The 26,833-nt window shown below is 47.8% G+C and overlaps 1 protein-coding gene across 2 annotated transcripts in view; it reads right to left on the minus strand.

The window, feature by feature from the left end:
- The window catches only part of LOC144755473 (cytochrome P450 2G1-like), a 291,649-nt gene that overhangs the window by 168,148 nt on the left and 96,668 nt on the right, over positions 1-26,833 (minus strand). For both annotated transcript variants that reach the window (XM_078644445.1, XM_078644446.1), the window contains exon 4: positions 13,649-13,809. In XM_078644445.1, coding sequence (XP_078500571.1) covers positions 13,649-13,809 — 161 coding nt within the window. The remainder of the gene's footprint in view (positions 1-13,648; positions 13,810-26,833) is intronic.

The raw sequence follows: 26,833 nt of genomic DNA on the forward strand, positions 1-26,833 counted from the left end.
AAAGGCAAGGCGTCAGCGGAAAAAAGAAATCAAGGACCTAGCGTGGCAGAACCTATTGACTGCCTCACAGGGTAGAGATCCCAGGGCCTTTTGGGAGGCAGTCAATGCACCATTCTTTAGCAAAAAGGAGGTAGAAAGGCTGGAAATTGCCATAGATGAGAAAACCTGGATTGATTTCTTCTCAAAGGTCTATGAAAACAAACAGGGGCTCCCTATGATAGATGAAAAACGAATAGGTTCCCTGCTGACAAGGGGCAATTGTCATCCTATTACTATGGGGATCACCCTGCAGGAAGTTCAGATGGCTATACAAGCCAGTAAAAATAATAAAGCCCCGGGACCGGATGGGATCCCCAATGACATTTTTAAATTTAATATAGATCTATGGGCCCCTCTTTGTACCCGGGTTCTTCAGGCCTGCTGTGCAATAGGTTTTATTGGTACCTGGTCAGAATCGGTTATTATACCAATATATAAAAAGGGGGACAGGGAGTCCCCATCTAATTATAGACCGATCTCTTTACTAGATTCCCTCATGAAAATGGCGGGGAGGGTGGTCTTAAATAAGTTACAACTATGGGCGGATGAACACGATATTTTGAGCCCTGTACAGTATGGCTTTCGTGAAGGGATGGGTACAGTAGAGCAGGTTCTAAACCTCGTTTTGTTACAAGCCAAATACACTCGGGCTAAAGAAGGTCAACTATATGCCATCTTTGTTGACCTATCCGCAGCTTTTGACTGCGTGATACATTCCAAGATGTGGCAAACTCTCGAGGAAATGGAAGTTGAGCCTGCCATTGTACTCTTCCTAAGGCAGCTGTATACAGGGCAACTGCCAAGGTTAGATACGGACTGAGGGGAGAGTGCACTGGGTCCTTCAGTATAGAAAAAGGGGTAAGACAAGGGTGCGTATTGGCCCCCTTTCTCTTTACCCTTTATACGAACAAACTTGAGGAAGAACTGGGTGCTTGCAAAATAGACTCCCCCTACTGTACGCAGACGATGCGGTATTGATGGCGAGAACTAAGGTGGGAGCGCAGAAAGCCCTAACAAAATATCTTGAATTCATGAAAGAAAGGGGCCTCAAGATAAATGCTAAAAAATCATACGTGATGCGGAGTGGGAAGGGACGTGCAAGTTGTAAAAACCTTAAGGCATCGGGACTTGTAATTGAGCATACTAAAACTTTCCCATACTTAGGGGTCATAATTGAGGGCTCTGGCTCCTGGGGGCCCGAGATCAAGAATAGGACCCTATCTTTTAAGCGCACTATTGGAGCGCTAAGACATTTTGCGGCCAAGTTGGGCAAAAAAAAACCTGAAATCATGTCAAAGATTTATATATCTAAATGCAGAAGTGTTGCATTGCATGGGGCAGGGATCTGGGGCTATCAGGACACATCGGCGATTCAAGTGGAAGAAAACAACTTCCTTAGACACCTTTTAGCTCTCCCGATAGGTACCTCAGTGTTTAATTGCCATCAGGAAATGGGGTTGGACTATATATCCGATTTGATTAAACTACAACCGGTTCTACTCTGGCGCAGAGTATGGGCCTCAGAGGCCCTCGTTCTAAACCAGGATATAATAAAGGATGTCATGGCCCTTGAAAATGTAAAGCGCATAGCCTGGCTTGAGTATATCAGGAAAATATTTATAGATATACAACGTCCTGAATACTATAGCAATCCAGTCTCTATCGTGAACATCTCGAAGTCTGAACTGAAAAGGCTATGAATGGCTCATTTTGAACTCTTAAGGTGTGTAGGAGAGATGAGGAAGAAAACGGTTAGTGAGCATCAACTATCGCTGACTACCTACACAATCCAGCCATATTTGACCTTATGTAACTTGGGCTTTGATCGAGTCATTTTAACTAGATTTAGGTTTAATTTATTTCACCGGTTAGTTACATTCCCAAGTAAAAATGATTGGTCATGAACCCTAGCTCCTTGCCCATGTGACTGTATATCGGTGCAATCCACCTTTCATATAGTATTGTTTTGTAAACTATATGAGAGTGAGCGTAAAAGGTGGATCAAACAGTATTTGAAACAAGGTGCCTGTCGGCAATGTCGCCCTGCGTTTCTTAGCCTGCAGCAACTGGGAAACGCTACTTGTACCATAGTGATGACTGGATTTTTAAAAAATGTTTTAAGAACACGGAATATAATGATTAGCGAATGTTCCTTAAACTGATTTAATACTGTTTTAAAAAGGTCTTATTATGTATGAACTGTATGTATATATATGAAATGTTGCTTTTATGATTTTATGAAACAAAAATCGAATAAAGCTAATCTGAATCTGAATCTGACTGATCGGGTGAAGCAGAAGGAAACGACACTGGAGGTTCTGGAGCCAATGCAGAAGACACTGGTGGCCCAGATGGGGGATGTCATGCATCGGCTGCAGGCCTTGGAACGGGGAGCTGAGGATGCCGAAGGCCACTACCACAGGAACAAGATAAGGGTAGTGGGGCTGCCGGAAGGAGTAGAAGGGGCCAACATGGTGGATTATTTGGAAGACCTCAGCCGGTGGTTGCGCGTCTGCTCCATTATAAAGACAGAGACCTGCTGCTGCACTAAGTTCGGTTATCAGGCTCCTATAAGGTGGAAAATAGTAATGTGTCACTGTTTCCAGACTATACCCTTGAGTGCAGCGCCGTCGAGCTTCGTTCCTGGTGGTCAATAAAGCACTGCGAGATGAAGAATTACAATACTCACTGATGTTCCCCGCATGGCTGCAAATAATTTTGGATGATAAAACACACTTTAGCAATAGTCCTGAAGAGGCATGGACCTGGCTGGAGTCTTATTGAGCAGGTATGGGAGAGGCAGGGCGCAGTATGAGGCCGACTATGAAAGGACTGCGCCCTCGTAAATCGCAGCGTGTCAGACGGTGTCGCCATGGCTTAAGGGGGCCCACGGTAACCCAAACCGAGATGGAGAGATCAGCAGCGCTGCAGGTCATGTCAGAAATTTCCCAGGAAAGGCTGTCTCCATCAGTGATGAACACGGAATCGGAGAAGGGCTCCGCGGACTCTGATTTGGATGGGACTGAGACGGGAAGCGTTTCTCTGCCGCATGTCACACCTGGGACAGCCGACGAGATTGCTGATGCTTAATGCTGTAAGATGTTGATTTGGATTATTTAAGTGGGACTATGTTTTATTTGCTCCCATCTCCATCTTGGACTAAATTTGCAATTGTATTACAGGGGTGGTGGGTTCCTGTGCTATCAGAGATCTGAAATGTGAAGGCTTTCTCGGAGCTGTGAGCCCCATGAAAAACTGTGGCCTAGTTGTTAATGGGGGCAAGGCGCCAGATAGTGGCGGCACTATAGGTCTGATCTTCTTTGCTCTAGGGCGCATCCCCTGTCTTTTGGGTTTGTTGTTCCTCAGTAGCTACTAGAGGACACAGTTTCTATGTCAGTTTCGATGGGAACTAGAGTTTTAGTGCCTGTACTGGGGTGGGGATGTTGGGGGTGTTATTGGGGGTTATGTTGGGGTAGCTGGGACCTGCGGTGTGTCCAGATGGAGAGGGCAGTCAAGAGTAGGATTCCAACTGCAACATGGGTGCATTACCTGAAATAAAATGCATAACATGGAATGTTAGGGGGTGTCAAATACGAATAACTAGCATTTGAATCCTTTGATGATCGAATATATTAAAGTGAACCATAGTTTACAAAAATGTCTGTACTTCATCTGCTTGCAAATAAAAAGTGCTTACTCCTCAAGTACAGTTCCATGATACACAGATGGTTAAACTAAACTGTCTGAAATTCAGTAAGCAACAGATGGATTGAAAATGTACGATATACGTGTCTGTTGCTGAGGGGGCCTTGTTTAACTTCTGAGAAATGGCTCACTAGCCTTCACCTGTATACAGAAGCCAGTTCAGTAAGTTGATTCTCAGAAATAGCTTGATGACCTAGAAACACCTTGATCTGCCCCGCTCCTGCTTGGGTAAATGCTCATTCATGGTAAATAGCATGTATGGAAATTTTGCTCAGGAAAGCTGAAAGCATAGATATCTGCAGAGTATGTCAAACAGTGCATGTTTGACAAAGACAAGATAACAGACTCAAACTATAGGTCAGGAAGCAGTAACGCAATGATTTGGTCGACATCAGCATGGTCATGTGGTTCACTTACAAAACAAATGTACACGTGGACATATTTATGTAAAGCTCACACCATGGACATCAATGATGTTGATGATTAACATGTCTGAAGGTGTTTAAATTGTATATAAGCCTTGAGTTTTCCTGCTGTAATCAGATCTCTTTGCAGTCCTACTTGCAAATTGTCTCAGCTGCAGCTTATTGGCAATAATCCCATTTTTTAAGCCTTTGTGTGTGCTCTTCTTGTCCCCACTTACAGATTTTATGCTTTTACAGGGGTTGCATACAATGCTGAGATGCCATAGGGTGCACGCCTATTTAGTGAGGAGAGGGATCCAGATTGCTTTTCTCCAAAAAACACATATTAGCCGTGTGGAAGTGTTGGCACTGCAGAGCAGGTAGAGGGGACACATTTTTTGCACAACATACTCTGCATTTGCATGGGGCGTGCTGATATGAATTGGGGCAGGGATCCCCTTTCAGCCAACACAGCACTTAGTGGACCCAGAGGGGAGATTTGTGGCAGTAGCAGGTCACCTTAATGGTAAAGATGTGACGCTATGTAGTGTATATGCTCCTAACGTGGATCACGCAGCCTTTTTTAACCACCTCTTGGGGAAGCTGGCACCATATTTGACTGACCCGGTAATTATGGGTGGGAATTTTAATGCTATAACGGACACAGTCATGGATAGGACTCACCCCCTGAGGTGCCCACACACAGAATTTCCAAAACTAGACGGGACTGGCAGACTAGATGGGGGCTGATAGATACATGGCGAGCGCACCGCCCAGGGGAACGAGATTATTCCTATTCCTCGGCGCTGCATCAACCAATCAATCAATCAATACATTTATAGAGCGCACTACTCACCCGTAGGGTCTCAAGGCGCTAGGAGGGGGGGTGCCTTTACTGCTCGAACAGCCAGGTCTTGAGCTTCTTCCTGAAGGAGAGGTGGTCTTGGGTCAGGCGCAGGTCGATCGGGAGGGAGTTCCAGGTCTTGGCGGCCAGGTAGGAGAAGGACCTTCCTCCTGTTGTCGCTCTTCGGATGCGCGGGACGGCGGCGAGGGCGTGGCTGGTTGATCTGAGGTGGCGCTTGGGAGCGTAGAAGTCGATTCGGTTGTTGAGGTAGCTCGGGCCTTGGTCGTGTAGGGCTTTGTGTGCGTGGGTGAGGAGGCGGAAGGTGATTCTTTTGTTGACGGGGAGCCAGTGCAGGTCTCTCAGGTGTCCGGAGATGTGGCTGTTTCGTGGGATGTCGAGGATGAGTCTGGCTGAGGCGTTCTGGATCCGCTGGAGTCTCTTCTGGAGCTTGGCGGTGGTTCCGGCGTAGAGGGCGTTGCCGTAGTCCAGTCGGCTGGTGACGAGGGCCTGGGTGACAGTCTTCCTGGTCTCGGTGGGGATCCACCAGAAGATCTTCCGTAGCATGCGCAGGATGTTGAAGCACGACGAGGAGACGGCGTTGACTTGTCTGGTCATGGAGAGGGAGGAGTCCAGGATGAAGCCCAGGTTGCGTGCGTGGTCCGTTGGTTTGGGTGCGGTGCCCAGGGCGGGGGACCACCAGGAGTCGTCCCAGGCGGAGGGCGAGGAGCCCAGGATGAGGACCTCCGTCTTGTCTGAGTTCAGTTTCAGGCGGCTGGTCGTCATCCACTCGGCTACATCTCTCATCCCTTCGTGTAGGTTGGCTCTGGCGGCGGCGGGGTCGTTGGTCAGGGAGAGGATCAGTTGGGTGTCGTCGGCATAGGAGATTATGTTGAGGTTGTGTTGGCGTGCGATGGCCACGAGGGGGCTCATGTAGACGTTGAAGAGGGTGGGACTCAGCGAGGATCCTTGAGGGACGCCGCAGATGACTTCGGTGGCCTCTGACTTGTACGGTGGTAGGCGGACTCTCTGTGTTCTTCCGTTGAGGAAGGAGGTGATCCATTCCAGTGCCTTCTCCTGGATTCCGATGTTGCCAAGGCGCTGCACTAGGGTGCGGTGGCAGACAGTGTAGAATGCCGCGGAGAGGTCCAGGAGGATGAGGGCCGCTGTTTCTCCGTTGTCCATCAGGGTTCGGATGTCATCGGTGGCAGCGATGAGGGCGGTCTCGGTGCTGTGGTTGGCTCAGAAGCCAGACTGTGAGGGGTCGAGCGATCCATTCGTCTCGAGGAAGGCGGCCAGCTGTTTGTTGACGTTCTTTTCGATGACTTTGGCTGGGAACGGGAGGAGCGAGATGGGACGGTAATTTTTGAGTTCGGTGGGGTCCGCTGTAGGTTTCTTGAGTAGAGCGCTGAGTTCGGCGTGCTTCCAGCTCTCCGGGAAGGTGGCGGTGTCGAAGGAGGTGTTGATAATGTCCCGCAGGTGGGGTGCGATGACAACGTCGGCCTTGTTGAAGACGTGGTGAGGGCAGGGGTCGGTCGGAGATCCGGAGTGGATGGAGTTCATCGTGCGGATGGTGTCTTCGGTGCTGATCGGAGTCCAGGCGCGGAGGGTGGTGGTGGGTGGCGTTGCTGCGGTTGTGGCGTGCGTCGGTTGGCTGCTGAAGCTGTTGTGTATGTCCGCGATCTTGTTGTGGAAGTAGGAGGCGAGGGAGTTGCAGAGGTCTTGCGATGGGGTGATGTCGTTGTTTCCGGCGTTGGGGTTGGAGAGCTCTTTCACGATGTTGAAGAGTTCCTTGCAGTTGTGTGCGTTGTTGTCCAGCCGGTCCTTGTATGCATTTTTCTTGGTGGCGCGGATCAGTTGGTGGTGTTTCCGGGTGGCGAGCTTGAGGGTGGTCATGTTGTCCATTGTTGGTTCCCTTCTCCATACTTTCTCGAGGGCTCGGCAGTTCTTCTTGGAGCTCTTGAGTTCGTCGGTGAACCATGGGGCTTTTCTGCTGCCGGGTCTGCTGGGCGGGGTCCTCAGAGGGGCGAGTTCGTCCGCGCAGTTGCTGATCCACTTCGTGAGGTTGTCGGCGGCCTGGCTGGGGTTCGTTGAGCCGGCCGGAGGGTGCTGGCTCAGGGAAGCGGCGAGCTGGTCGGCTGTGATCTTGTTCCAGCTTCTTCGGGCAACCTGTTGCTGGTGGTGGTGGATCGTCGTTCTTTTGAAGGTGAAGTGGACGCAGCTGTGGTCCGTCCAGTGGAGTCCTGTTGCGTGGCTGAAGGCGATGTCTTTGCTGGATGAGAAGACGGGGTCGAGTGTGTGTCCGGCGAGGTGGGTGGGGGTGGATACCAGCTGCTTGAGTCCGAGGTTGGCCAGGTTGTCGAGCAGGGTGCTGGTGTTGCGGTCGCTGTTGTTCTCCAGGTGGAAGTTGAGGTCCCCCAGGAGGATGTAGTCGGCGGAGGCGAGGGCGTGTGGGCTGATGAAGTCGGCGATGTCCTCGCTGAATCGTGTGCGTGGACCCGGGGGTCGGTAGATCAGGGTGCCTCTGAGGGTGGTCTTCGGGTCGGTGTGGATCTGGAAGTGCAGGTGTTCGGCGGTGGTTAGTGTGTCGTCGGTGTTGGTCGTGATGCGGATGGTGTCCCTGTGGATGATGGCGATGCCTCCTCCCATCTGGTTGGCGGTGCGGTCCCTCCGGGTGATCTTGTAGCCCTCTGGGATGGCGATGGCGATGTCGGGCGCTGAGGAGGCGTTCATCCAGGTCTCCGTGAGGAAGGCGACGTCAGGGGCTGTGGTGTCGAGGAGGTTCCAAAGTTCGACGGCGTGTCTGTGGACGGAGCGGGTGTTGAGCAGGATGCACTTCAGGTGGTTGTTGCTGGTGTTCGGCTTGGTGAGTGCTGGTGCAGGGTAGTTCCGGATGCAGGTGAATTTGCAGGCGTGGCAGCTGAAGGGTCCGTGGGTGTGCTTCGGGGTGGCTCGGTGGCATCCCGGGATGCCGCCGGTGTTGAGTGCGATGAGTTCGGCTGCGTTGTAGGTTCGTCGGGTCGGCTTCCGTCGGTGGGGGCCAGGGGTCCTGGCACTGGGCGCGGTCCAGGCGCGGACGGGCGCAGACGGGCTTACCTTTGGCGCGCCTTCGGCGCACAATCGGCACGCCCGCTGCGCGTCAACGCTGCGCGTTCGCACGGTCGCCATATATGGCGAAGTGCGCGGGGGGCGGAGCAGCTGGGAGGCGGGAGCGGGGAGGGTAGAGAAGGCAAAAGGGGCGGGGTTAGCGGCGGTGGCGGGAAGCGGGGAGCGGGGAGGGGGGACGAAGGGGCTGGTGCAACAGGCAAAACAGAAGGAAAAAAACACCAAATTACAGGGAGACAGGCAACAATAACAGCAAACAGTAATCACAGCAAAACGACGGGGGCAGGTCGCGGACCACGCTGCAAGAAGGCAGGGGGCGTGGCCACGCGGCGGAGCTCGGCTAGCGAGGCAGCAGGCAGGGAACACGCACACAGCAGCTGGTGGCCGTGCGGCGCGGGGGTGTCCTAGAGCTAGGTCACGCATGATTTGCATGTGCACCTGGACACAATATTGTACACTGCAGACGTGCACGCGATGGTAAGACATAGTGAATATCTTACAAGATTGCTTTCGGATCATAATCCGCTATTGTTGAGACTCCAGTGGGTGCAGGAGCGACCTGTGGTTCCGACCTGGAGATAGCGCCCGGAGGCCCTAGAAGACCAGGTCTTTCGGGTAGAGATCGGGACACGAATCACTCAATATTCTACAGAAAATGAGGGAACGGCGTCGTCGACGGCAATAGAATGGGACGCTTTTAATGTGGTAGTGAGAGGACTGTGTATAACTAAGATGATGGGTGTATGGAAGATGTTGTTACAGGACATAGATACTGCAGAACAACACTTGCGAGCAGCAGAAATGGCCCCCCAGTGCCCTGAGGAGCAGGCAGAGGTGTCAGATGCCAGGGAGGCTGTGGCAGTACAGGTAGAGAGGCTGCTTTGTTTCGACCATGAAAAATACTTGCCGCGTGTGCACGTGGAACAAGACAAATCAAGTACACACTGCTGGCCTGGTTGGCCAACCCGGCCCCGAGGCTCACCCATACTAGAACTGGATTCCCCGACGCGGACCCCAATGTGTACGCAACAAGGGATCAATGGACTGTTTTTGGAATACTACACAGAGTTATATAGGAGCAAGCTACGGGTTCTTGGAAACCCCATAGGGGATTTTCCTGATGGATATAGGACTACCGCAGCTAGAAAAGACGCAGGCTGACCTGTTAGAACAGGAGATTACATAGGGTGAAATTCGGAGCGTGATTAAAAATATCGCGCGGAACAAAAAGCCGGGAACGTACGGGTTGCCAATAGAGTTCTACTCCACTTATGTTGACCTGCTGGCCCCTAAATTATTGGCAGTCTTTACTTAGGCGAAAAAGGTCGGAGTACTACCAACATCTATCCATGAGGCGGTTATTATTCTGTTGCTGAAACCCAGAAGAGCCCCTCAGGTGAAACAGCTTATTGCCCCTTACCTATGCTCACAACTGATTATAAGATTCTGAGTAGAATTCCTTCCACTCGCCTGCTCCCCCATATGGTGCAACTGGTCCACTGAGATCAGGCGGGATTTATTCCAACTCGGAATACTGACAACAGGGGACGGCGCCTGCTCCATATATTGGGGAAGACTTGTGTGCTACTGCCTATTCTGCCATCTTATCAATAGATATAGAGAAGGCGTTTGATAGCCTGGAATGGCCATACCTGTTCCAAGTTATGCGCATGTTCGGCCTCGGAGACGCCTTCATGGAGTCGACGGAAATTCTATACAAATCGGCAATGGCTCGGGTTCGGATGTCGACCTGGATATCCTCCTCATATGGTACTGCGCAGGTAACGACAGGGGTGTCCGCTATCCCCATTGTTATTTGCACTGGCCATAGAGCCACTAGCAGCACATGCCAGACTGGCTAATACAACGGATGCATTGGATGGTGCGACGACTCTCCTTTGCGAGTTTGGTAGGGTCTCGGGACTGGGAGTGAACTGGGGGAAGACTTGTCTGTGTCCGGCAGCCCCGTCGGATGCCGGCCCCTCTCACACCAATGACATACGTGGGAATCCTGATGCTAAACTTACCTGGGCACCAACATCTACCATGCACCCGCAGACTTATTGGATGGTAATATCAGGAGAGCTGTGCAAGGGCTTCAAGGTAGCCTGGCATTTTGGGGCACCTTGCCACTCTCGGTGGCTGGACGAGTGGCGCTATTGAAGATGGTAGCACCTTCTCGCTTGTTGTATTATTTAAGGACACTGCCAATTTGGATCCCGCTTGATGGGCAGGGGGTTTCTGTGAGTGACTGGTAGAAGGCGTGTTGCACTAGGCACGATGATGCGCCCGAGGGTTGATGGGGAACTAGCAGTGCCAGACTTCGAATTATATTACTTAGCGGTCCAACTTCAGTGGCTTACACAGGCAGTGGCACAGGAGTTTCAGGGTTCACACAGCTCTGTGCGACGCTGGATCACACGACACGTATTGTTAGCCATTGTCCTTCAGAAACAGCTACATATTGGAGTGCTATCTGGTGAGGAGCGGACAATGAGACTGTGCTGGAACAGGAGTCACCGCAGAGCTGGATTTACCCGCCCATAGGCCCCGAAGATACCCTTGGCTATGTGTGCTGCTCTTTTGCACGGGGGATTGGACCGCGCTGACTGAGTGGGAGACATTGGGGATACAAGTAGTGGTGGACTTATATAAAGACGGAGCCCTATTACCCTTTCAGGCTTTGAAGGATAGGTATGGCCTCCCCAGGGGGGACTTTTTGCTTAATTCAGCCGTAGTTTCAGCGATACAGAAACATTGGAGGGAGGGACTATCGGAACTAAGGACGGCCATGGTGTGTCAGTATGTAGTAGTGGCGGCAGGGACATTCAAAGCAATGACATTCTTATGCAGGTGCATGATAGGTGAGGGAATGGAACCGTTGTGGGACCTGCAACAAAAGTGGGAGGGGGATCTGGGAAAGGAGATTCCTGAACAGGCATGGGCTCAGCTGGTTAGAAAGGCATGGGAAAGTACCAGAAATGTCAGATTTCAACTGGTTCACTTCTTTATACTACATAGGGCGTATCTCACTCCTGCCAAAATTAATAAGTATTTTAAAATAGACACAGCAAAGTGCCCACACTGTAACATAGAGGGGGCGGAGTTCAATCACATGCTGTGGAATTGCCTGCAGTTAGGAACATACTGGGAAGAAGTGGTCAAGCTGCTATGTAGGTCACGGAACGACGAATAGATCCTGACATGGGTACCTGTTTACTTCATTAGTTTCCCCACACGAACAAAACTAAGGTAACAAGCATGTTTTTGAATTTGGGATTGTTGTTGGCCAAAAGGGATATTACAGCACATTGGAAGGCTGCACGAGGTCACAGCGTCAAGAGGTGGAAAACCGTCTTTACTAAATGGATAACGAGCAAAAGCACAGTTCGGCTTCAAGTTACCAAGTGGACAAACAATGAGAAGCACTGGAGACCGCAATGGCCTGGGAGGCCCTAGTTGTATTGCTGCAAGCCCCTGTGTGAGGGTTCTGATGTAAGCTCGATCTTGCATGTATAAGCGGGGGCGTTCTAAACCTCAGGGACACTATGAGATTAACTGCAAATATTGTTAAATGTTTATTGAAGCAGATTGATTCGGGGATAGTTTGTACCGGTCTAGCATTTTCTTGTCCAGCAATGCTGAGTAAATTGTTGCACTGGATCTTATAGAATAGCCTATAGTTGGACACACTGGGGGACGTGGGGGGGGATGGGAGAGGGATGGGGAATGGGATGGCTTATTTTTTTGTTATATAACTCGGTTCAAGGTTGCCATCATGCTTTGGGTATTGGTCAATGCTGAACCTCTACTGAACCGTAAGTCACAATAACGGAATATGACTAGCTGGTATTATTCTAGTGAATGTTTAAACAGGTTCGACTGGTTTATGATGATTATGTATAATAGAACCACAAGCTAATGAGGGCTGTTGACATGTTGGCTACTGAGCATTTGTTATGGTGTATTAACTGCTTGCTGTTGTTGTAAAAACGTAATAAAAACATTAAAAACAAAATGAGGTGTAATATTAGAAAGATAGACTCATTTATATTTCTTTCATGACAAGGACTACTAATGTTACCTGGCTTAGTTTGATGGTTTACATTGTTGGAAGCAGACAGGTATCAGATTTAAAAGTGCTTTTTAGCAGTGGCATGCTGTTGTTTATTGTACAGTAATCTAATTTAAGTGTTTAAAACATGCTCAAAGTAGCAGAGTTGAGGGTAAGATTGGTAAAGGAGCATTCAGCTGTACAAGTAAAGGAATTGATGATGTCTGGTTAAGAAAAACATAAGAAGGTCAAATAGATACAAAGGGCTAGAAGTAGGTAATGGAAATTTACAGATTCTAAAATGCTATGTAGATAAAAATTCGGTAAGTATTACCGAGTCGGTACGTTTTTGGTATTTACCGAATCGGTATTTCACCTTCATTCCTATGGGCCTATGTGCTCTAAGGATTCATTATTTACCACCAACTATTAGCTGGTGGTAAATACCGAATACCTTTGAAAATGCAAATCTGTGCATTTTCAACAGTGCCATGTGGCAGACATACATGCCCTTAGGACATGTATGTGTGCCACATGTGCACACAAGCACTATTCAGGGGTGCAACAGGGTGTCTGGAGGCCCATAGGAATGAATGTGAATTACCGAATCGGTAAATACCGATTCAGGAAAATAGGGAAACATTCAAGGGTGGCAGGGTGTTACATTGACACCCTGTTGCACCCCTGAATAGTGCTTGTGTGCACATGTGGCACACATACATGTCCTAAGGGCATGTATGTCTGCCACATGGCACTGTTGAAAATGCACAGATTTGCATTTTCAAAGGTATTCGGTATTTACCACCAGCTAATAGTTGGTGGTAAATAATGAATCCTTAGAGCACATAAGCACTCTTAAAAGTGCTTCCTAAATGCCATTTACCAATTCGGTAAATACCGAATCAGTAAATAATGATTCGGTAAATACTGAATCGGTAAATACCAATTCGGTATTTACCGAATCATCACCTACATAGCAAATGGCTCAATACCGGTCGGTAAGCCTGAAATTTACCGAATTTCGGGTTTACCGACCGGTAATAAGCCACCTACATCGGGCCCACAGTAAAGTGAACTATTTGTCCAAGTCTGATTTGAGCAGATATTTGGAATTCAATTTGAGATTCACTGAAATATTTATACACAGTTGCACTCAAGGAAATCTGCAAGTGTAACTACATCTGAAATTCTTCGAGAATCACAAATTCTGAAATTTGCTCCATGCATAGTAGTAACCATAAGAGGTTGATGGTATACTTTTAATTCACTTTTGATAAATGTGCCCTGGGTGAAAAAGTAGAGAAAATAACTAATAGCACCATCTGTTGAGTTGAGTTCAGAGCTAGTACTTGCATAAAAAGTGTTAGGAGTACTGCGGCAACCAAACTCTGACATGGCTGCCCTATGATGAAAGCAGTACTGAAATGCCCAACATAGACAGCTTTATACCATTTGCCAGTAGTCAGCTCCTACAACTTTTGTAAGGAAACATTCCTTTACCTGGCCACTTAATGAACTTGCGAGTGCAGCTGCTTCATTGATCATTTTAAGTAAATCAAGAAAATCTGTGTCTTGATAGTCAAACCGTTTCCCAAAGATGACAGAACAGGTGACATTGGAAGCTGAGTTGCTTAAATGAAGTGTTGGGTCAAAGGGCAACCCTGTGAAAAATAGAAAAGCAGCAGATTATTGTCATGTGCGGAAATATGACACTACAGCATGGTATTGAAGGGATGCTCAGCCTCACACAGTAAAATCAAAACAAGCTGCGCAACGGTCTTGAACAAAATATCCGACATCGCCGGCATGGCAAAAGTAAATGTTGTTAATAAATTATAAAGCAACAATGTGCCATATTACCGTATATGCAATTCAATGACGTGGTGCTCATTTCCATTCATAGATCGCCCCATCAAAGCTCAACTAAGCTTCCATTTACCGCCAACAAGCATAACTACTGCATTGGTAGAAGTATAGCCCGATTGGCGCAAGTAAGTGCCCCGTCTTTTTTCCTTCCAGCCGTAAAATAATGAAAACCACTAAAACCCAACATGTGACTGATGGTAGATCCCTTATTATTTTAGGTTACGATACTTACATTTTACCTTGCATCTTTTCGCCTGCAACACACAAATTGCTTACTCAAATCGATCAGGTACCTATGAAGCATTATTTTGTAGTTTGAGTACATTGGAAGTGCAGAGCCCCTTCACAGGTTCAACTTATGCCCCCTCTGTTTTTTAGATAAACCACTCCACGCCCTGAAGAGAATCCCATAAGCCACCCTAGGAATCGAAACGCATCGGCATTACACAACACAGGGACTGTTGTATTTGATTACATTTTTTCGCCCAGTGGAAATGTTTTTTGAATTGTCTCACTACTGGGATTTGATTGTTTTGTTCCCCGTGATAGCAGCTACTTGACCCAGTTATACAATGTAGATGTTAAAGAATATCCAAGTTGCTGCTTTGTATGCAAATTAAGACTGGTGACATAATGTTTGTATAATTTGTTGGTTTGTATCCCTTGTTCATGTATTGTTTTTTACATCACACTACTTCACCACATAGTTTGTATATTTTTGTTTGATCTGTGGCATAACTAAGTGTAATTTGTTCTAGACTGAAACGTATCTAACTTCTCTGGCCCACGATTCAAATGTGGAGTAAAGTACATAGAAATGAGCAGCAAATAAATGTCTCAAGCCAATATCAATTGAATTGTTGGCTCATAGTCTGTTACATTAAAGTAGCAGCATTTGAAAGGTGATGGCTAGGACTAGTCTTGATCTTAGTTTAATACGGCCCGTCCAGCTGCCTAGGGCCAACCCCCTTGTTGTTATTACCTATTTGAAAGTTAACATTTTCTTACTTAATCATTCTGTGCCTCTGCCTGCCTGCTGAATACGTATCTAGGTCAGGATGACAGTGGGTTGTTTGAGCTTTAACTTAGACAGTTGCACACAGAGGGAGCTGAGGTGTGCCCTGCATATCCTGAAGGCCCATCACCAGGCTGATGGGCCTTCCTGAGCTAGAGTGATGGGAGGAGTTAACACTGACACCTGAATAGGGCTGTGCCTGTCCTTACACAGAGCCTTCTCCATCCCCCTGTAGTGTGTCAAGAGCCAGTACAGGGAAAGGTAGGGTCTTATCATCTACAAATACTTTCCTTTGATGTTTGCCTACTTCAAAGGCTGACATTGGTATAAGTACTGGGCCTGTTACACTATATCCTCAGAACACTTCGGAGCTGAGCACATTCTGCCAAGAAAAAGAGCTGTATAGCTGTCAGGAGGGACTGCCACTTTGCTGTTTGCTTTGCTGTGTTGCCCTGCTGCTTTGATGCTTCATTCCTGGGACCTGGACTTTGCCTTTACATCCTGGTTCCAAGGTCCTCCAAGGGCTTGAGTTGAGCTTACCTTCTGTTAATAAGTCTCAGGGCCACCAAATACTACACCTGTTTTTTCTTATAGTACTTGGGCTCTTCTGCTGACAGCCCTGTATTGCCAAGTGGTGCCAAATCCAGTTCCTGGGCCCCTGGAATCAAGTGGTTTGTGCTACAACTCAAGAAAAGCACTTCCGATGCGGCCTTGGATGCAGCTAAATGCACCTGGGCCAAGGGCACTGCTTGTGAAGAGCATGACACACTACCCTGACTAGCACCACAACTCTGGTTGCTGACAACACCAACTTATCAACTCCAATATCATCATCAAGGACACTGCTTGCACTGGAGCCGAGAGCACTGCTTGTGAAAAGCATGACGCACCACCCAAACTTGCACCGTAGCCCCGGCCCAACCGGCGCCAGCTCTTCTTTATTGTCAATGTGGAACTGACGCCTTGCGGCTTGACCTTAGACCCCTAATTGATGCTGCTCCACAGTAAGGACCTGAGGTACTGCACTGGCCACTTTAGCCTCACCTCTTCTGCAGCAATAAGGAACTGCCGCATCACCTCAGCAGTAAGGAACCTACGCCTCTCCATCCCTGCAACAGTAAGGAACCAAAGCTGCACCGGCCTTAGTAACCTCTCACCTCCTCGGTGCTTTGAATCACCTTTGTTTTGCACAACATCGCAAAGATACTGTACTGGGTTTGCTCAACTCTGTAACCTTCCCTCACTCCATCAGATTCAGACTGTCTTTGGTTGTGTGAAGTTTACCGTGTCAAATAGCCTTGGTTAGAGCTATTTTTGATTTCATAAAGATGCACTTGATTGAATCTTTAAACAGTGATATCTTGAGTTGTGTATGTTGGATTTTTGTTGTTTTGTTCTTGTTGTATTAAGATAAATATTGGCTATTTTTCTATCTGGAGTACATTTGTGGTGTTTTTTACTGTGTTACTGTGTGTGTGTCTGTCTGTACAAATACTTTAGACATTGTCACTGGGATGAGCATGACTGCTCTGTGCCACACAACCAAGGGGGTGAGCATGGATTATCTTCAGCCGTGGTCGGTAGGGGAGTACCTGCCGGGGCGGTGACGTGGGGAGGGGGAGGGTCAGGGGGGGTTAGTAATGTATGGATAATGGAGGTTTGCAGGTAAGTAAACATTTAAATAAATCAAATGAATTTCGTTGCACGCACTGCATTGCATTTGGGGATGCAGTGCATGCAACAAAATTTGTTTAATTTATTTAAATGTTTACTTACCTGCAAACCTCCATTATCCATACATTACTAACCCCCACCCTGCCCCTCCCCCTCCCCACGTCACCGCCCCGGCAGGTACTCCCCTACCGAACACGGCTGATTGTCTTAGGTGTGTAACCTACTTACCCTGACTAAAATGGTAGATTCTGCCTGGCTTAGGTGCATTCCCTAGCCAATTAGAACCCCCCATTTCTAACAGTCAGAAACCAAGTCTGTTGGCATTACCCCTGAGAAAAACTGTTGTGAAAGTGGTTAGGTTTTCAATGAATTTTATTTCTAGTGCCTATAACATGCAGGCAAACACCACCTAGAATGTTAAGGAGATTGGTAAGAATGGTGAAGTGTAATATCACTGGTGATGGTTTCAATTATGTCATTTCTGATGTCATCTGTGACATAATTTGTGAGGCCATGACATGAGCAGGGCATTGAGAATGAGATAGGGTGAACCCTAAATTCAAATATTCAGTTGCTGTTTAAATGAAATAACACTATATTATGTTAACCCCTTCCGCGCTCATGACGAGCTGAGCTCGTCATGAGTTGCACAGCTCGCATGCTCATGACGAGCTCAGCTCGTCATGTAACGCGGCTTTTTCAAAAACGCAGCGCGCAGCGGGAAAACCGCTAGCGCGCATGCGGTTAAAGGTGCTTATATTTAGTGAATATATATATGTTGCTCTATATCTTTATTTTAACTGCGCTTATGTTCAATGAACATCTATCTATCACTCTATCTACCTACCTATCTATTTAATATCTATCGCTATGGGAAAACATCAGCTTGGAGTTGGCAAGGACCTAGGTGCAAATTCAGGCCAACAGTGATAAAACAGAGGCTGAATTTATGAGACAAGACATTCAGATGTTAACATAGGACTAAGGTCCTTTCTTAGAATTTGTCAGACAAGATACTCCATACCAAACATGGCAGATGTCTCACCGGGCATTTTGCAGGTGCCTTATAGCCTCTGGCACTTGTAATTCAGGGACTAGATGTCTGCCTTGTTTTGATGGGGTAGCCTGTCTGCCTGGCTATAAATAGAGATACATTGTCATAAAGGGTACACAGTAGCATTTGTGATAGATTACACTGTATGCCATACTCTATATCAGGCCCTGGGTCAATTTATTTTCATTCACCAGAGGGACAAAACTGTAAATTATAACCAGGCAGGGCACGGGTACCCTTACCATATGGACTTGTGGAAGTTATTGTGAGCAGGGCACAAAGTCCAGAGTACAAAGAACCCAGGGCCATATTATCAAGAACGGTGATAAAATTATCTCCGCTTTAGCGGCAGGAAACTGCTGCTAAAGCAGCGATAAAGGGCTTGATAATATGCCCTTGTGAATTCCCATAGAAGCCCAGGTTCTGGTGTGAACCTGGGCTTCTATGAGAATTCACAAGGGCATATTATTATCAAGCCCCTTATCCCCGCTTTAGCGGCAGTTTCCTGCCGCTAATGTGGCGATAATGTTACCGCCGTTCTTGATAATATGGCCCCTTGTTCCTTTCCCACTTTGAAGATCTAGGAAAGCCCCTCGCACGGTCCTCCACTTTTCTCCAACTGCTGAGAAAGTTTGTTCTGGCCAGTCCCTCACCTTAGGTTCCTAATGGCAGGCTTCTAGTCATTCGGTCTCTCTCCAGCCAGGTCTTTGGCTGAGGTCAGTCTGTCGTAATTGGCATGGCCGCGTTAGCGATTAGCTGAAACTACACGCTGTCTTCCTTAACTTGGCTATGTATGAAAACGCCATTTTGAATGTTGCGGCGGCCATCTTAGACCATAAGCGGCCTCGTGGCCGGCGTGCCCCTTTAGTCCGTTGTCCGTTCCACTGACCACTTCAGTCTGCCCAGCAACAGGCTATTGTTAGTACTGGTCAAGCTTGCACATGCGCAGTCCAAACTGACCAGTAAGCCTTCAGGAATGTGCGCCAAACTAACCAGCGGAGTTGTGCCCCCTCCAATGAGCTGGCAGCGTTCCAAAACATGACCATATATGTATATAAATGTGTCCTAACTTGTGCCGCCTACCTTTTATTGCCCCAAAACTGTATATAAATCGGGGTCACACCGGTGTTCGGTGTGATACCTCTTGCATTACCGAAGGGTGCTGTTTGAGTGTACCACCACCCCATGGGGTCTTAATAAACCTGTTCTTTGCCTTTTACAGTTTCCGTGCCAACAGTTCTTGAGTGTAAGTGGGTTATCTTCGGTGCATGTAGGCCTTGGGAACCCTGATTACTACAAATTGGCGACCACGAAGGGGCTCATCGGTGACTCGGATGCCCGAAGGAGAGGTCGTGACGAAGGCTTGGAAACTCGCCATGGACGCGCGCTGCCACGAGTGACCCGAGTCTTGGCTCCCACGGTGTTTCTTCCTTTCCTTCCGATCTGACCTTCCAGGTGGCGCCGGTCCCCGACTGAGTTTTCGATCGTCTGTGTTGCCGGGAAAGTGCCGTTTGGCTGATTTGATCACAAGACCTTGGCAGTTGGAATCTGGACATTTGAGAGTTTGGGTAAGAGTTGTGTTCGGTAAGGTAGTCTTCGGACGCTTACTGAAGTTCTATGATTTGTGTTCGGTAAGGTAGTCCTCGGGCGCTTGCCGAAGTCCTACGATCTGTGATTTGACTTGAGTTAGCTAACGTTTGTGAATTTGTGATCTTTGAACTTATATGTGTAGTGCACTTCACATAGGCAGGCATGTAGAGATGTTTCTCTAACTTTGTTTTTTTCCTCTGAGCGGCACAGTTGTGTGAAGTACTGTAAGTGCCATTTTGTACGGTGTCATGCTTTCGTGATACTTTTTGAACATGCCTGTTTTTAGCACACTCCGAGGGATGTGCTGTCTTGGAGAGGGTACCACAATTAGGTTAGCGGAAGCACAGCCGGCTCCCCCAGAGGGAACACCAAATCGCGAGATGTACATCAAACTTGGCCTTCCCCCTATTATGTACAGTAAATTATGGCATAAGTACACAAAGGCCGATCCTGAATTGCAATGGCCTCTACATGGGTCATTCGATTTACGTAAAGTACAGTTTGTAGAGCAATGTTTGTTTCAACGCAGGTCTAGACAAAACATGTTTGATTGTGTGCGAATGTGGGAGAAAGCGGTGCGTGAGCGTATGAAGCGTGAAGTTGCCTTGGCGGACAAAGAGCAGCGTAAGGCTGCTCGGGATAAGGCTTTGCAGCTTGAGGAAAAGGAGGCTCAGGAGAAGAAAGAGAGGGAGGAACGGGAACATAAATTACAAACGACTGGTCAATTTCCTATTCGCCGACCGCTTTATCCTGTCCTTAATAATGAATTTGATGATTTTTCATTGCTAGATCGGTCACCGCCTCCGTACGTTTCGCCGACGGCTCCAGCTGAAGACCCGGGAGATGATGGGCAGGATAAGTCGGAAAAGAAAGGTGTATCCGCTCTCAGGTTTACTGCGGAGAGGTCCGCACATTTACGTAGTTGGGCTCGTAAAGTGAATAAGAACTGTGTTTCTCAGTCTGAGGTGATTGCAGAGAGGGGTAAATGGTCGGAACTTGAATTAATGTACTTTTTGTCTAGTTTGGCGGATGAAGTTGTTGCCGCGTATCGTGATCTTTCAGATACGTTAGAACCTAAAGCTTTGTCAGTGCATCGTGAGAATTTGGATAAAGGTTTATTTGATCTTGCAGATGTCGATGACCTATTCAAGCAATTGATCCAATTACGAGATGAAACGACCAGATTACGGGAGGAGCGGAAAAGGAGGCAAAAGGAGGCCGAATCGGCGCCTGATGAGCAGATTAAGGAGTGTTCTCTCCGGGGTTCAGATAAGAGTTCTGCGTTGCATGTTATGCCTATGCATGAAGCCGCGCCCTTGTATGTTCCACCCAAAGGGGAAGGTACAGATGATGATAAATTGTCAAAGGATGCGAAAGGGTATTTTGTATATAATTGGGTATACACGCCTTGGAATAGAGCAGATGTTATGGCATTGAAAAATTCTCTACCTGATCTTCGAAAAAATCCGGCGGCATTTTATGAAGGGGTGGAAGGGGCTATTTCGTCTTGTGTGATGACTCTTGTGGATATAGATTTGTTCTTCGGGTTAATTTTACCACCTGATATGTGGAGGCAGATTCGTAAAAATAATGATGAAACAATATTGGGGGGCACATGGAAAGAAATAAATGCTGCCGATTTAGATAGGGAACCGGCATGTAAGCCTTGTCAGTTAATTCTAGATCTTCCGGCAGCTATTTTGATTAAATTAAAGACGCTTGTTCCCTCTAAAAAGATCGATTGGACTATGCTAACGTCGTGTAAACAGAAACCCGATGAAACGGTTTCAGATTTCTTTACACGTTTTGAGGAGGCATTCCATGATTACAGTGGTCAATCTTTAACAGACGATACGGGTCGACATCTGTTTGTAGATAAGTATGTGGCTAATCTCCTACCGGAGATTGCCAAACGATTGAAGTCGAGTGAAAGTTCCTGGGCCACGGCGACCCCAGCGTCTTTGTTAACTATGGCTCAGTACTATGAGCGGCAGGAATTGGAGGCTAAAGAAAGTGTAGAGAAAAAGGCGAAGGAACTGAAAACGAAGGTGATGTTGGCGCAGGTTCGGGGAACACAGGGTAGAGGGAATGATAGAGGTAGACGAGGTGAAGGAAATACGTCGTATGGTCGTACGGACATAGCGGGGGATCAGTGCGCTTATTGTAAGGAGTTTGGGCATTGGGCCGAAGATTGTCCGGTACTTCGCGAACAGCGTAGTCAGCGTGGTCGAGGAGGCGGAAGGTCGAGAGGAGGTTATGCGGGAGTGAGAGGTGGCGGAAGTGATCGTGGAAGGGTTGAGGAGAGGGGCCGTGGCCAGGATGAACGTAACACGTTTGATAGGCGGAATCAATATCAGATTTCGGAGGGTGAGAATGTGGAGCATCAGGATTATGTGCATGCATAGGACTGCGTAGGATGGGGTAAGGAATCAGTTGAAGTGCCGGTAGATCAGCAGGGTCCGTATGTAACAGCGGGTATTCTGGGTTCTACTGATCAATTTCTAGTTGACACAGGAGCTACACGTAGCGCTTTGTCGAAAAACTTGGTTCCGAGGGCTCCCCTGTCTGGCGAAATGATTACATGTGTAGGGTTTGATGGCACACCCTCCCCCAGCCCATTGTCCAAGCCCCTTGCACTATGTCTTGACAAATACTTTAGTTTTGGTCAATTTTTGTTATCACCCCATACACCAGATAATATCCTGGGTATTGATTTGCTTAAATATTTTCGAGCAACGATACGTTGCGCTCCTGAGGGAGTGAGGGTTATCCTGAATGACAATTATCCTGACCCCGACAGGTTTTACGCCATCTCAGATATTCCAGCCTTGGCCTCTCTGCCGCATACGTTATGGGCGACCTCAGATACGGATGTGGGGGAAATGCGTATTCCCCCAATACACATTACTGTTAAGGAGGGGGCCCCTCTACCACGAGTACCACAGTATAAGATCTCGAGAGAAGGTGAACTTGCATTGACACATATTGTTCAGGATTTGATTTCTGCAGGGGTTGTGGAGGAGGTCCCTTATAATGTTTGCAACAGTCCTATTCTTCCGATCCTTAAACGAGATACTGACGACAAAGTCTATCGCTTTATTATTGACTTGCGAGAGATCAATAAAATTGTCATTCCCCAATACCCGGTGGTGTCCGATATTACGACTCTGCTTACGCTGGTCCCACCCACGGCCACCACGTTTAGCGTAATTGATTTAAAGAATGCGTTCTTTTCCATTCCTGTTCATTCTGATAGCAGATACTTGTTTGGCTTCACGTTAAATAATAAATCGTATAGATTTTGTCGTGTTCCCCAAGGTTATACTGAAAGCCCTAGCATCTACAGCCAGGCTTTGAAAAGGCAGCTAGATTCGTTTAAATTGCAGTCTGGCGTTGCTCTCATCCAGTACGTGGATGACCTTCTGCTTGCTGCTGACACTTATGCACAATGTGAGGAAAGTACACTTGCGTTGCTTTCCTTTTTGGCACAAACCAACCATAAGGTTTCGAAAAAGAAACTACAATATTGTAGACCTCAGGTGACCTACCTCGGTCATCTGTTGTCTAAGGAGGGGCGTGCATTAACATCTGATCGAATTCAAGCAATTTTAGATACACCAGTCCCCCGCACGCAGAGAGATGTACGTGCCTTCATAGGATTGACGTCTTTTTGTAGACAGTGGATTATGGGTTTTTCACACATCATAAAACCCTTGCTAGCATTATTGTCCAAAGCTACACCAATGCCTCTAGAATGGACAGATGATTGTCAGAAGGCTTTTGAACAGTTGAGACAGGCCCTTTGTTCTGCACCCGTGTTAGGCACACCAGACTACACGAAACTTTTCACATTGTACGTGCACGAGAATGATGGGTGCGCGTTGTCAGTGTTAGTGCAACTACACGGGGATAAGCAGAGACCATGTGCATACTTCTCTGCCATTTTGGATCCTGTAGCACGAGGGTTGCCTGGGTGTTTTCGAGCGGTAGCAGCAACGGCAGTGGCCATACGACAGAGTGAGGGAATAGTGTTATCACATAAGCTGCTGGTGTTAGTTCCTCACGCAGTAGATGCTCTGCTAAACCAAACAAAGACCCAATACCTCACGAGTGCACGGCTAACGGGATACGAGCTGACACTTTTGGCGCCACATATTACACTAAAAAGATGCGCTACCCTGAACCCTGCCACTTTATTGCCCTATCCGGCCGAGGAGGGTCAGGAAGAAAAACATCATGATTGTGTTTTCCTGACCGAGGAACAGACAAAGGGTCGTGTTGACTTACAGGATGCGCCACTTCCAGATGTGGATGGGGAACTGTGGGTTGATGGATCGTGTTTAAGGCTGCCAGATGGCACGACTTCCGCAGCTTATGCGATCACGACACTTAAGTTAAGACAGTGGTAGAAACAGCTAGGATACCACAGAAATCGGCTCAGGCAGCAGAGCTGATAGCTTTGACAAGAGCCTGCGAATTGAGTGCTGGCCTATGTGTGAACATATACACAGACAGCCGGTACGCCTTCGGAGTAGCACATGACTTCGGGCTACTCTGGAGGGAGCGTGGGTTTCTGACATCACATGGAGAACACATTATGCACGGAGAGCTAGTGCGTGATCTCCTAAATGCGTTGCTTGGCCCAAAGAAAGTAGCGATAGTAAAATGCAGTGCTCATAAAAGGATCACGGATAAAGTGGGCCAAGGAAATGCCTTTGCAGATAGCATAGCTAGACAAACGATTATGTCCCGAACTAGCTCCCCCATGTATGTGATACAATCGCAGGCTGAGCGATGGAGTGATGCTAGAGCAGAAATATTGGACATTCAAAAATCAGCTACTGAATCTGAACTTGCGGCATGGGCAGCAGATGGGGTACTAGATGACGAGGGTTGTTGGAGAAGCAAAGACATGGAGAAATGGAAATTGCCTGCGGCTTACTTGCAGGCGATGGTCCAGATGACACATGGACTGGCGCATGTCGGAGCTCTTGCAATTACTCGGCTGTTAACACGAGCTTGGGAACATCCTGAGATCGCTAATACTGCGAAGAGAGTAGTGCAGACCTGCCTGGTTTGTTTACAACACAATCCCGGAAAGGGGACCCATACTCCGAAAGGAGGGTTCGTTCCACCTTCTGCACCATTTGAGGTACTCCAAATGGATTACATCCAACTCGAGCGCTGCAACAACCTGAAGTATGTCCTAGTGGTGGTATGTGCCTTTAGTAAATGGGTTGAGGCCTTCCCCACGAAAGACAATACGGCTTTGACAACAGCCAAGGTGTTGCTTAAGGAATTCTTTCCTCGCTTTGGAGTTTGCAAATTTCTGTGGAGCGATAATGGGCCTCATTTTGTCGGAAAGATTGTGGAGTATGTACTGAAGGGGTTAGGGATTCAGCAGAAGTTCCACGCTGTATTCCACCCGCAGTCGGCAGGTCTGGTTGAGCGGTACAATGCTACGTTGAAACTTAAGCTGGCCAAAATGGTGGCATCTACATCGTTGAAGTGGCCAGACGCTTTGCCGCTAGCACTGCTCTCTCTTAGATCAGTACCCCATTCACGAACTGGCCTTACCCCCTATGAGGTGGTGTTTGGGCGCCCCATGAATATCTGGGGGGTGCCTAAGCCGCGATTAATACATGATGTGCCTTGTGTTATGATGAACGACTATTTGGCACGATTAACAAATGATTTACTCTCTATTCATCAACAGGTTCGAGAAGCGCTCCCTGACAACTCTACTGGAGAGGGCCATGATCTCCGTCCTGGGGATCACGTCATGATTCGGTTGTTTGAGAGAGCAAGCAGTTTGGAGCCCAGGTGGAAAGGCCCCGAACAGGTCCTCCTTGCAACCCGAACAGCTGTACGAGTGACCAACAGGAAGCGGTGGGTGCATTCGACACATTGCCGCCGTGTCTCTCCGGACCTGGTGACCCCTGCTGTGCTGACCGACTACAAGGAGATTTTGGAGAAAGAAAAGAGCCCAGCTGTGACGTCGGCCGAAGTTGAGGGAGCCTTCCCGGATCACGCTGTTGCCGGACGAGAGCGCTACAACTTGCGTCCTCGATAAGAAGATTTTTTGTATTTTTAATGACTGGTTGGTTACCGCTCCAGGGTTATGAAACGGAAACCGGGAATTCCAAGGGGGGGGGATCAGTTCTGCCAGTGTAGCGACACCCGTCTTGGCCCGGAGAAGAAAACAACGGCTACCTCGGAGTTCAGCACCGCATTTTTCTTTTTTTAGGTATACACGTACGTGTATCTGAGGCTCTGTGAACAATTTGTGCTATTTGAGACTTTTGCACAAGTATTCCTGAACTATGGAATCAACGGCATCACGAGATAAACGAATATTGGGTGCCTTTCTCTTTGTTCTGACTATTGTGGTGATAGCTGTAATAGCCTGGGTAGTTGAACTTGTGGTGCCTGTACGTGAACATTTGCTGCCGACTACCCCGGCTCCATCTGAACATTTTCACTTTACATTACCCTATCACGAAGAACGACATCGGCAAACCTATCTGAATAACAGTTTTATTCAGATTCTTCATCACACACATAATATGACTAATACCTCAAATTGCTGGGTGTGTGGGATGTTGCCAGGGCACCAGAAAAGAGGGGGCACCCCACTCATTCCACTCCCGTTTTCGCACAATGGATCATGTAACGCCTGGTACACCCTCCTCTTTACCTTGAGATGGCCAACCAAAGGGGGGGTGCTTTTCCGTTTGAACAAAGTATGCACCCATGACAAGGATGGGTTTCCGCGGGCTGAGGGTACTCGATTTGAATGGGAGGAGTACAGGCCTGATAATATGTCTGCCCCACGTGTGTACAGCAACCAGAGAAATGTAAATGTATCCAGCGCACATGTTATTAATGTTATTGCCACTAAAGCCGATTTGTGTATTAGGAATAAGGGTTCGATTGCAGTGGGGAAAAGCGAATGTAACACTACCCTTACTTTTGATAGTCCGAATGGCATCTCATTTGTAGCATCACGAAACACGTACTTCATTTGTGGAACGAAGGGTTACCATCAGCTTCCATTGGGATGGTTGGGCACTTGCTATGTATCGTTTGTGCTACCTCCTGTATTCATTGCCCCACCAATGTATCACAATGATTATACTTTGTATCATGATTTCGTCCTGAATAGGGTTAAACGGACTGTTGTTTTGGATGACATAGACCAAACCGATACTGCTTTGCAACAGTATGTGGACTTCAATTTGGGACTATTTTCTTCGTGGGGGCTGCACTGAACAGCCGGAAAATAAGACGACTGACACGTGTTGTTGAGGCTGTAGCGAATGACACTGCCAGTGCCTTGGGAAACATCACTGAAGAACTACAGATTTCTAGAATTGTTACGCTCCAAAATAGGATGGTGTTGGATGTAGTTCTGGCCGATCGTGGGGGGGCATGTAGAATCATCGGAAGCAGCTGCTGTGTATACATTCCGGACAATTCTCCATCT

The sequence above is a fragment of the Lissotriton helveticus genome, chromosome 5_1 (assembly GCF_964261635.1).
Source record: "Lissotriton helveticus chromosome 5_1, aLisHel1.1, whole genome shotgun sequence".
In the NCBI taxonomy this organism is placed as follows: Eukaryota; Metazoa; Chordata; class Amphibia; order Caudata; family Salamandridae; genus Lissotriton; species Lissotriton helveticus.